General features: G+C 48.5%; 1 protein-coding gene across 1 annotated transcript in view; it reads right to left on the reverse strand.

The window, feature by feature from the left end:
- Nucleotides 1–13,078, reverse strand: part of LOC147665088 (protein phosphatase 1 regulatory subunit 16A-like) — a 96,920-nt gene that overhangs the window by 21,535 nt on the left and 62,307 nt on the right. Inside the window, exon 6 of the mRNA XM_086949770.1 lies at nucleotides 1,187–1,312. Within this exon, the coding sequence (XP_086805896.1) occupies nucleotides 1,187–1,312 (126 nt within the window). The remainder of the gene's footprint in view (nucleotides 1–1,186; nucleotides 1,313–13,078) is intronic.

A 13,078-nucleotide genomic window follows, 5' to 3' on the forward strand; every position in this document is an offset into this window, starting at 1 on the left:
TCAGACCGGGTCCAAAGGCTGAGGATCAGGATTCGATACCTCGGAAGTCCTCCCCATCCCCAGAGACGAGGATATGAGTTTGTTAGCATAGAGGTTGACACGGCTACCTTTGGTCGTCTGGGTGGGTATGGTTCAGTCTTTGACATGCACTCTACAGCCAGTAACATGTGGGTGTTATCATCTTCTACGGTTCACGTGCACTACAATGTACGACAAAGAGCGCCGCTGTCCCTTCATACTTCAACAGCACTGTCTGGACACTCAGGCTACTCGCGACTCTGCTTTGGGACCACGTACTACAGCTCCGCTCCTACGCTGATGATCGGAACATCTACCTACAGGTCAGTGCCCCGAAGGAGGAGCTCACCTCTGTGACTGAGGGACCAGCTGAAATTGAAAGGACAGAGTCAATGTGTACAGGAAAGGATTCGCTAAAATGTCCAAGGAAAGCAGAATGTACAACTTTGTAGTGGCGGACTTTCGGATAAGATGTGCCATCCTCTTTAGTCTTGTTGGAGCGAAAGACGAGAGATGCATCTTCAAATATTTCCTTGCGCGCACGGATGTTCCTTAAGACTGTTACATCCAAGACATACTGGCTTCTTTGAAGTATAAATGAGCAGACATAATCGAACAAGGGCGGATTCTTTCCACCATAAGATGTTTTGGGTTTTATCGTAACATTCAGAACTTTAACTTAAAGGCCCAATTCTTCATGTTCTGATCCCCTATGGTCAAGTGGAGAAAAGTGATGTCCATGTGAACATTGGCCTTGAGTGACATTCTAGGCACACATATGACAGTATCAAAACTAGCAAGTCCACGCAAGAACTCTTTCAGGGTATAGTCTGACCGCACGTCTAGGTTCCATCGATATCTGCTTATGGTATGGTATCCACATGGAGCTCAGCTATGGTGGTCACGATATCTAATGATGGTAAGATGGATCATCAGGCTGAGAATACCCTCTAGGAACAACTACTCCAGTCCACAGTACTGAGCATCAACAGGTGTGTATCAATGGCCCTTACACTTATTTTTACCAACAATGTGTTGGGCTCATGGGCCAGCCCCTTTGACTCTGTGATCAACACCAGTAAACCTCATGTCACACAAATACATACAAGTACAATACAGTGGCTTGTTGCAGGCATGTACCACATATGCGGCCACCTGTGCTACTCACCTGTCCCCAGCAGGCAGCGGCGTGTAGGGGCTCCCACCCGTCGTGGTCTCGGATGTTCACCCGGGCCTTCTGTTCCATCAGGAGGTCCGCCGCCCCGAGGTACCCATTTGCCGATGCAATGTGCAGCTGAAAGAGACCCACACACCAGCATTCAGGTCACCTTCACTGTCCATGTCTCAAGCCTGACTCACTTACATCCCCATTAACCCAGCAGAGAGCTCCGAAAGAGGTATTGCTGCAACTCCATAGAAATGAGACCTCAGAAGTGGTGTGGCTGCATTTACATATGTATTTGATCACAGAAGGGGGTGGGACTGTATTTACATATGTATGGACCAAAGAAGGGGCTGAGGCTCTATTTATATATGTATGAGATCTCAGAAGGGGTGTGGCTGCATTTACATATGTATTTGATCTCAGAAGGGGGTGGGACTGTATTTACATATGTATGGACCAAAGAAGGGGCTGAGGCTCTATTTATATATGTATGAGACCTCAGAAGGGGTGTGGCTGTATTTACATATGTATTTGAACTCAGAAGGGGGTGGGATTGTATTTACATATGTATGGGCCAAAGAAGGAGCTGAGGCTCCATTTATATATGTATGAGACACTGGATGGGGATATGATACCTCAGAAGGGGATGTGGCTGTATTTACATACGTATGAGCCCTCAGAAGTGTGTGGAGGAGTTTTACATATGTATGAAACCTCAGAAGGGGCTGTAACTGCATTTACATATATATGAGATCCCGGATGGGGTGGTGGGTGCATTTACATATGTATGAGATCTCAGAAACGGGTGAGGCTGCCTTTCCATATTTTCTAGACCCTGGAAGGGGGTACGGCTGGATTTACATATGTATGAGACCCCAGAGAGACTGTGGCTCTATTTACATGTGCACAAAGAGGATATGAGACCTCCGAATGGGCTGTAGTTATATATACATATCTATGAGTTCTCAGAAGAGGGTGTGCGGCTGTATTTACAAACATTTCCGAGAAAGTAATAGGGAATGTAGTTGTATTACATATGTATGAGGCCTCAGACATGGATGGGGGTGCATTTACATATATATGAGAACCCGGTAGGGGGTGTGGGTGCATTTACATATCTACAAGATTGCAGTAGGGAATGCAGCTGCATTACATATGTATCAGAACTGGATGGGCCAGCATTTACTTATGTACGATACCTCCGAAGTGGCTATGGCCGCATTTACAAATGTATGAGACCCCGGAAGGGTGTGCAGGTGCATTTACATTTGTATATTGCCTCAGTATGGGATGCATCTGCATTACATATGTGTGGGGCCATAGAAGAGATACAGTTATATATATGGATGTATGAGATCTCAGAAGGGGGTGGGGCTATATTTACATATATATACGATACCTCAGTAGGGGGTGTGGCTGCATTTACATAAATGTGAGCCTTCATATTACTTTATATTACATATGTATTAGTCCTCAGAAGGGGATGGGACTGTATTTACTGACGTATCAAACCCCAGAATGAGATGTGGCTAGGTTTATATATGTATGGGATCTGAGAAGGGGAAGCAGCTGCATTCACCTACGTGGACCTCAGAAAGGGGTACGGCTGCATTTATATATGTACGAGACTTCAGAAGGGGATACGGCTATATTTACATATGTATGAAACCTCAGAAGAGGGTGGAGCAATTTCACACATGTATGAAACCTCAGATGGGGTTTTAGGCCTCTGTGACTGTTTGTGATGCCCAAACACCTCTAAAATGCAGAAGATGTACCACGACTCTAGGAATAAAAATTTGATCGCAGGATGGTTAAACGTTGCTCAAGTAAAGAAAGGTGAATGTTACCACGAAAATCAAGGTGCGTTATGTACTGGTCCATTCCTTTGCATAACCTGTATTTGTAATGTTGCAACGAGTAAATTAATGTACAGTCTTTTTGATGTATATCATTGTGAAAATGGAAAATAAAGTTAAAATAAAAATAAAAACCTCAGATGGGGCGGTGGCTGCATGTGCATAGGTATGAAACCCCGGATGGTGAGGTGGGTGCATTTGCATATGTATGAGACCTCAGTGGAGGCTGAAGCTACATTACATATGTATGAGCCCTCAGAAGGGGGTGGGACTGCATTTGCATATGTATGAGACCCCCAGAAAGGACTGTGGCTCTATGTACATATGTATGAGACCCTGGAAGAGGGTATGAGACCTCTGAAGGGGGTGCAGCTACATTTACATATATATGAGTTCTCAAATGTGGCATGGCTGCATTTACAAATGCATGAGACCTCAGAAGGGGATATGGGTGCATTTACATATGTATGAGACTTTAGAATCAGAGTGAGACTGCATTTACAGATGCATCAAACCCCCCAAGGGGATGCAACTATGTTCACTGATGCTTCAGAGCTCACAAGGGACCCCACACGCCCTACTCCAGCTGCTGGCTGTGCTCGCCCATTGGTCCATTACACATTGATGCTGCCTGGGCACCCTCGCCCGGGTGATTCGCAGCAAGGGAGAGTTCAACAAGGGTCACTGGCTATTCTGGCCTGCTAGTAGAATGTTTCAGGCCTAACACCAGTAACTCTGCTCCATCAGCTATCAAACAAACCAAAACTGTGCCTGTGTCCAAGACCTGAGGAGTACCCACAGAAGGACAAGTGTCTGTCACACGCGATCGATTCAAAGAACTGGAAAGAGCACCAGACACAATAGAACGTCTGTGCCTCAGGTGAGGACCAGTCTAAACTCCATATTTAAAGATGTATTATGACTTTTTGTGTGATAGTGATCCTCAGGGTAACAACCACTGCATACCTGTTCTGACTGGTGATGGCCCTCCGCGATCATCACCCACTTACTGTGTTTTATCCTCTCTCCTCCTGGACCTCGAGGGAGTCCCAAAGCCGCCAACACACACAACTTACCTCACAACCCTCAATCACTCATTGACACCATCTCTCACTCAGACATTGTCCAACTCTCTGTCCACACACATTGTGCAGAATTAACTTAAAAACAAGCCACATCCTCAGTGAATGAAGACCAATGACTACACATTCTACCAAACTATGACACAAGACACACAACAAACATTCGATTTCATTCTGCCTGTGGAATGCTAGATCGGTCTGCCAAAAATGACCTTTTCAGCTCTCCCCAGCGCCCACTGCCATCACCAATGATCAACCACACCATCTCTGCTCTCCACACTGACCTGGATCAATTCCCACATACCCTACCCTTCTACAGTAAAGGGTAGGGTGTAGTTATTGCATTCAGAAAATCCCTCACTACAGTTCTCACTCCCACACCAACCAAACTCCCATTAATATTTCAATACAACACATAAGGGAAAGCAAGCATTACCACTATATATCCGGCGCCACAGGCGCAACACTCCTCTTCTTCAAAGAGCTTGACACCATTCTTGAACTATTTGCACCTTCCAGATTCTTAACACCTCATTCTTTGTTCTTAACCCCTTCGACGCTCATGACGCAGCGGTTCTGTCATGAGCGTCGGTTGGGCTGTGCTTGTGACGGAACCGTTCCGTCATGACCACGCCTGTTTTTTAGAACCTTCAGCACAGCTCGAAAATTCGCGGCGCGCTGAAGGTGTTAAATCTCCCGCTAATCTTCCATCATTACTAGCCTTTGTTTATGCTGCATACTGCTCCTAAACAAGCACTTGCAAAGTCCATAGGTGTGACCATCGCCATACTATACATCCTCAGCAAGAAGCTGTGCAGCAAAGCAAAAAGCTGAAAAAAGCTGAAAAAAGTAAAAAAGCTGAAAAAAGCAGAGCAAAAAAATACAACGCAGCCACGTCATTATATCAGCATGTACGTGCTCTTTTATGAATGCACACCTATAAAATGATACAGGCACCATTGTTTTAATTTATTGATTCGAGATGGATCAGTAAATACATTTAAAAAAAGAAATATAGGACGTGGGCGTGGCCAGCAGCCGATCAAGATGGCCGCATTCTAGAGGAGCTCTAGGGAGAGAAGTAGAATCCCCGTAAAATCCAGCATTAATCCGACTATAACAGTGTACCTCAAGGACACCTACTGTGCCTGGAATCCAAGGGGCACCGAACGCACAGTTTGTTTGATTGGCAGGAGCTCCGTGTAGATCGGAGGGTGCAACCGTCAGACAGCGGCCTGAATGCCTGCTTGCAGCCAGGGACTGGCGTGAATCCACGGCCGCCGGAGGCGAGTGCAGTCTGAGAGGTGGCGGGACATACAGCGGGCGCCTGGGCAGACCACGGAAGCGCCTCCTGACACCATAAAGCCCCGCTGTGTTTCCATTTCGCCTCAGGAGAGCCTGCGGTGGGCGAGCTTCGAGGGGCTCTAGCGGGAGAAGTGCGGGCACGAGCCTCAGAGGCACTTCACCTGAGCAGCAATGTGGCGGCAGGGGTGAGCGGACCCTGAGACGGCGGCCAGGAGGTACAAGCGTTTATGTTGGGACAAGCAGTGCCCACTTCCAGCTGGTGAGTGTGCCCCCTAGAAACGCAGGAACAGCCAACAGCCTGCACGACGGAAGAAGCAGGGACAGGGATTTTTGCTCTGCAGGCCTGGAAATCACGAGGATAGCAGCCACCTGCTTCCTGAAGGTGGCAGACTGTGGGGACAACTTGCTCTTCTGTGGCCTGGGGTGCATAACGGAGCACAGGGCGACCTAGCTGCTATGGAGTGTGGCCAATTAGTACTATAACAGGGATACACTGTAACCCAGAGCCCTGAAGGCCTAATACTGCGGGACTAGTACCCACAAAAGTTGATACATCGCCATACCCCAAAGTTTGGGCTGCGGTCGGCGGCCGGCTCGTTCACTGGTGGCCCCCGGAGGCTGAAGAAGGGCACGCAGAGCGGTGGACTACTCTGGGCACTGCAGCACACCGGTGTCGATCACATAGTGTCGGTCCAAGGCCTCATAAATTTGGAGTTAGCGGCACAGCAGGAAAACCGACAGGCCGCGCATGGAGTGGGAATCCGGGGCAGGCGGCGGCTATTACTGGCCGGAGCAGTATCCAATGGACAGAGATGGGGGGAGGGGCCCTCGCACGCAATCACAAGTCAAACTGGAAAAATACGCTCATAATAAAGACTTTCCTGCGCTACCCGAGCGCTGGGGATGCTCAGACGTGGGTCCCAGGCACTCCACACCACTGGAGTCAAGCTAGCCGGGCTGATGAGAGGTGTTACCTCGAAACCGGTCCGGTCCTCGGATGCTTGATTCCGTTCTGGGAAGGACATGGCTTTTGTAGTTCGGACTGGACTGTTCCCATGGGGCACAGGGTCAGAGCTGATTTGCATATCGCCATTGTCTAACCCAGGGTGGTGTGGAGTGCAAAAAAACGATGGATTTGGGCCCAGATCTTTTGACTGGAGTGAATGTGTGACATTGATCCACATTCGGTCCATCACCTGTTTTGTTTGCAAACCCGAGCGTACAGGCACCACCGAAAAAGTCTCTGACCAAGAGGGGGCGACGAAAGTGACACTACAAGATATCATGTCAGCCCCCACTAAGGTTCGTAAGGGCGGATTTTCAAAAAATTACAGCTAGAGTCACTGAGGTTGAGCAAGTGACAACATCTTTGTCAAAAGACACCACCATCGGTACTACTGGTCTTCTCAGCTCACTGCCATCAACCATGGCTTCTATGGCCCTATTGATAGCCCAGGCTATGCAATGGACAGATGGCTCTTGCGCGGTGGGAATTACTATCGTGCCCTGTATTCTAGATCCTTTGATCGACGTCTGTCAGGCCCGACCAAGGCAGCGGTTCATGTTTGGCGGACGATCACTAAAGCGCAAGGTTGGCAGGGCAGACTGACTAGGTTTACCCCACTATACGACTCTGATATCTTGGGCAGGCTGTGGCACACCAAGGGCTTCGACAAATGGGATCTCATAGGCATCTCCAGGGTAGACGATATGGTTACCAAAGGTGAAGTCAAGTCCTTTCCTGGGCTTGCGAGACCAATGGACGGCGGACGGCCTGGAACTTGACGACGAGGACTGGCAAAGTGCGGTGTCCTCCCCTAAGGAGGTCGCTATCTCCTCACGCCTCCGACTGGTGCAATTCAAAATCCTTCACCGGGTATATGTCACCGGCCCTCGGCTTTTGCATATGGGGTTCTCGCCCGATGGCCTTTGTCGTCGAGGTTGTGGTGCCCTTGCCACCTTTCTACATATTCTGTGGGAATGCCCCGTCATTGCCCCATACTGGGCGAGAGTGCACCGTATTATGGGAGAGGTGACTGGTGTGGTGTTGGCAGCGGAGGCGAGGAGGTGTCTCCTTAATGTCTGGGAACCGACTGACCATAACACTGCGCAGACCCGTTGGGTGACATTGGGCAATATGATTGCTAAGCGTGATATTGCTCAGAAGTGGGGTGCTGCTACAGCCCCACTAGTAGTACAATGGAAAGCCAACATGGATTGGTGTATGTTCTGAGAAAAGACGGTCTATGCCGCCAGGGGGAGGCCTCAGACATGGAATAAGGTGTGGGGGGCATGGAATGCGTACAGAGGCGATGTGTGCCTGCCACCGGACCCTGTCCATCTGGATGAACACTTATCACCGTAACCTGTGACACCAACTGCTCTCTGCTGTTTGTACTTCTCCTGTTTTCCCTCCCCCCCCGTTTTCATCCTACTATTCATCCTGCTCTTTGATACTCTACCTGTCCTCCTCCGCCTTTTGCCGACTCCTTACCGTCTCCGCTGCTCCATTGCCACTCTTATGAGCCTTTTGGCTTTCCTACTTGGTTAGTTCTCTTTCTTTTGTAAAAAACATAAAAACAACCTGCAGAGTCCTGGTGTGAATTGTCTTGCACTTTTCTCCTTCTGATTATATGCTGCCCTGCCTCCGGGATGTTGGGCTGAATAGCTGTGTGCTCTTTTATAAATAAAGGTTTTAAAAATAAAAAAAAAATAAAAAAAACGACACCACCATGTTGCTTAATAGGGTCAGCCGTCTAGAGGCAGAAAATAAACTTATGGCGGAGAAGCTGGACGACCAGGAGGAACGCTACCGACAGAACATCGTGAGAATCACTGGAATTTCCAAAAGTGAAGGGAACCAGGCCATGGACCTCTATGTTGAGGAGCTCATAAAATATAGACTCCAGCACAGAAGATTATCCAACTTTTTCTTTGTGGAAAGAGCACATAGAATGACCGGGGTAAGACTAACCCTGGGGCACCCACCAGACCAGTCCTGGCCTGTATTTTTAACTTCCGCAACAGAGATGTTATATTGCAAACAGCATGGGTGGCCCCATCACTGCGTATTCAAAACTCGGTGGTGTCTTTCTTCCCGGACTATACAGCGGCGGTGTCTAAATGTGGCAAAAAGCTTCCTTGAAGTAAAGAAAGAACTCCGGCGCAGAGAGCTTCCATACTCCATGCTGTTCCCGGCAAAACTGCGCGTGGTGGCGGATGGAAAGACTTGGTTCTTTGAGTCGCCAGAGGAAGCACACGACTGGCTCGAGGGATGGCGGCGAATGAGGGACCAAGGCGGATGGAGAGAAGACAGCAACAGAGCCTAGAGGCAGAAGACTCAGCGGACCACAGAGAGGGAGAAGAGGAGGTTGGTGCGCAGCGGATTGAAAATAAGGACTGACGAGCGGTGATATCATGCAAAAGAGATAGTGCAAAACAGAAAGATGGATACACGGTTTGACCATGTGCAAGAGGAAAATTGCAATTGTGACAGGCCCAGATGGTATGCTCCTCACGCTCGAAGGTGATGGGCCATGGACCGGAGCAGTGAGACTGCGCAATAGTCTGCAGTGCGCCCTGGTCTCCAGATTGTTTTTGAGGAGGGGATGGACTACGGAACTCCATGGTTTTCTCTTCCCCCCTTACACGCAAGTACTGTTGATGGGGTTGAAGCACTCTGCTATGTTGGGGTGGCGGTTGGTTGGGGATCCGTCTGGCAGGGAGGCAGGGAGGGGAGAGGCTAGGGGGGGTAGTTTTGCATAGTTGTTTTATTGTTTTTTTTTCTGTATTTCATGGGCTACACAGAGTGTGATGTCTAAGCAGGCGCCAGTGCGTTGGATGGGGACTTGACCCCGCCTGCTACCAGGTGTGCTACTCCGGCTGTATATACCTCCTGGGGACAATGTCTACCATAGAAGACACCGACAGCAGCACCATAATGAACATTTCACTGTATCCCACTCTTTAACTCAGGAAGGTTTGGGGTTGGGGAGGAGGGTGGGTGGTGGGGGACGGCGGAGTTGGTATTTTGGTACAGAGAGGTAGGTATGGGTAGGGGAATAAGGGGTGGGTTTGTTTTTTCAGCGATGTTTGTTTTCTGTATTAGTTGTCAGCAAAGTTTCCAGGCATGAGGCTTTCTTCCTCTTTGTCCAGCAACCACAGTACCCATGAAATCCTTAATTTTTCTTACATGTATCATCAAGTATGGCAGCACAAACTCAAGCTACCCCTGACCTCACAACACACCCCGCAACTCAAGTGACACCCTTGACCATGCTCACATGGAACGTAAATGGTCTGGGCGACAAAATAAAGAGGGGCTTAGTTCTACAGTGTTTAAAACGGTGCTCACCAATGGTGGCCCTGCTAAAGGAAACACACCTTACTGGTATGGCATGTAAGGCTATGGACAGATGGCAGTTCAAAATGATAGTGCACTCGGAATTCTATTCTGGCTCAAGGGGGTGGGCATTTTAGTTGAAAAACAATCCCCGCTGATAGTGCTTAACACAAAAACTGATGATCATGGCCGCTTCGCGGCCCATAGTAGGCCAATGGGAGGGGCGTTCTCGCAGTGATTAAACACTACTTACAGGAGAATGTTACGTAAGTTGACTCCCCAACTACTCTGTGGGAGGCGTACAAAACAGTCCTCAGGGGGCAGGCCATTGTCTCCGTCATGGGGCATAAACGGGAGAAGCATCGGGACCTACATGATATAGAACTAGTAATACAAGAAGCTGAGGACCAACACTCCAGAGTCCCCACACCGGCTACAACCCAGAAATTGCTTCTTAGCAGCAGCATAGGAAATATCTTGAAAACCTGACCAGGTCGCATCTGACCCAACACAAGATATACGAAACTGGGGATAAAGCTTCTGGCATGGCTAGACAAAAGGGAACGGAGTAATAAATGGATAGCGAGGATTCGGATGGCAGAAGGGAAAATTACAATGGACCCGCATACAATAGTACACACTTTAGCGCATCGTTTTCAGCAGGTCTGTGCGTCGGCTCTGAGATGTCAGTGGAGGAGGTGCTATCCTACATTAAAGATATTGCCACCTCGGACGCAGCTCTCACACTTGAGGCGGACTTCACGATAGAGGAGCTGCAGGTGGCTAAAGGATCATTATAATCGGGCAAAGCGGCATGACCTAAAAACGGCGGAATTATTGCCCCACACCTGCTGCACATGTATACCGAATGCTTACAGATGGGAGAGTTACCACTGGATCAGAGAATGGCCACAATAGTGGTGATACCCAAGCCGATGAATGTACCTCGTATCGCCCAATCTCATTGATCAATACGGAGGCTAAAATTCTTGTAAAACTACTGGCAATGAGACTGACGCTGCACTTTGCAACCTTGAAACACCCGGACCAGTCCGGCTTCATGCCAGGCAGAAATACAGCACTAAATTCGAGGTGCCTGCACGGAGTGATGGCACGTATCCCATATCTTCAGGAGCCAGCGGTTATACTCTCCCTGGACGCTAGAATGGCGTTTGATATGGTGGAGTGGCCATTCTTGTTTGTGGTGCTTCGTCATTTGGGCTTCAGCCCTAAATTCTGTGCAGGGGTCCGTCTGCTATACATCAAACCGGTGGCTCACGTGACAGCTAATGGACATATCTCTGATGACTTTCCTCTGGCACGGGGCACCCACCAAGGCTGTCCCCCGTCCCCACTGCTTTTCGCATTGGTACTCGAGCCATTGGCGGCATTAATTCGTTGGGAACCAATGATACGGGGAATCAGATGGACGAAAGAGTGGGAAGACCGCATCTCTTTGTATGCGGACGATGTCCTATTATATATGGTGTCTCCCAGGCGCTCTTTATTGGTCCTCCCGAATATATGCGAACTCTTCGGGCGGGCGTCAGGATACACTATAAATTGGTCCAAATCTATATTATACGTATTACACGGCCCTCCACCGTAGCTCCCAAAAGACTGCCCACCCGTGATCACTGACGGTATGTTCAAATATTTAGGGATCTATATTACAGCTAATTCAGATGACTTTTACAAAAATAACCTGTTGCCCCCATTGGAATGCCTTAGACGGGACACAACACACCGGGGGCGTTACCACTCATGCAGTTGGGAAAGGCAGTGCTTTTTAAAATGATGGCGCTTCCTCGTTTTTTGTATGCACAGGAAAATACACCATTCCCGGTACCTCCAAGCTACATTAAGGCAATAGCAGCCCAGGTCTCCACCCTGTTGTGGGGACACAACCGGTGCGCATAGCTACTGGGCGGCACAATTAAAAGTGATCAATCAGTGGATACATGCTCCTCAGGCAGATCCGGCGTTTAAGGCAGGCAGGTTTGTTTTAGGAACAGGAAGTATGCTGTCTCCCCTATACGATAAGAAGCAAGCCAAATCACTAATAGGACCCACGAAACAGACAGTTGCCATATGGCACGCTGCGCAGGTTATACTGGGTTGGCAAGGGATCATAACCCAACTCAACTCGCTTTGGGACACGACACAGCTGGGACGGCTTAGGAATAGCAAGGGCAAGGGCTTTGTTTAGTGGGACGCAATTGGCATTTCCACAGTGGGGGACATGTGGCACAAGAGGGAGGTAATAACATTTGAACGCCTCCAGCAACAATATGACTTGGCCCCCACAGAAATATTTAGATACACATAGATAAAGCATGCTCTGACAGCGGCCCTGCCACCAGGTACTGAGGTCCCGGAAGCCTCGCCAGTCGAAGACAGGTTGCTGACTGACTACTTGCATAAGCGGGCCACATCATTCACTTACCGGAAATTAATTAACAACTTTTCAGACCCCACGACATTGCTTAGGGGAAAATCGTCTTGCGACGTAGGTGACATAGACGACACAGAAAAGCACTTGCTCTGCTAAAGGAGGTGGGTATAGCCTTGCGACTTAGGCTGGTGCAACTTAAAATATTGCACTGAGTCTATTACACTAGACTCACCCTGCATACAATAGGTAAAACATCACATCCATACTGCCTGAGGGGCTGTGGGGAGGAGGGGACTTTTTACCATATCATATGGCAATGCCCGAAGATTATGGAATACTGGGTGAAAGTAATGAGAACGATATCGCAAGCAGGGGAAGTGTTGTTGTTGCCAGAGCCACACTGGGGATAATAGTTGCTAAATGCAGCATTGCGCAGAAATGGGGGGCAACAGAAGTACCGACACTCACCGCATGGTGCAATGACATGGACATGGCATTAATAACAGAGACAACGGTGTTTGTTAATTGCGGCTGTCCCAAAAAATGGAGCAAGATCTGGGGGGCATGGACTACATTCAGGGGCAATATATGTGAACCACCGCAGGACCAGGCATATGAAGGTTTGGAAGATGAACTCTAGGATGGGAGGCATATGTGGTGAGTGGGGTAATGTCTACGACTTTGTTGTATTGTGTATTGCTGTAACAATGTACTGGGAATGTATACTGCTGGTTTTTAATACATATGTATACCATACGGAAGAGCTTTACCTTGTTGAAGCTGATTACCATTAAAAGAGTTTGTAAAAAAAAAAATATATAAGTAGTTGTCTGGTGCTAAGCAAAAGTGTGTGTGTGTGTGTGTAGACAGCAAGCAGGATTGGGTAGGAGCAGCAACAATGGGGAAGGTGAG

Source organism: Lissotriton vulgaris, unplaced genomic scaffold, assembly GCF_964263255.1.
Source record: "Lissotriton vulgaris unplaced genomic scaffold, aLisVul1.2 SCAFFOLD_850, whole genome shotgun sequence".
NCBI classification, from domain to species: Eukaryota; Metazoa; Chordata; class Amphibia; order Caudata; family Salamandridae; genus Lissotriton; species Lissotriton vulgaris.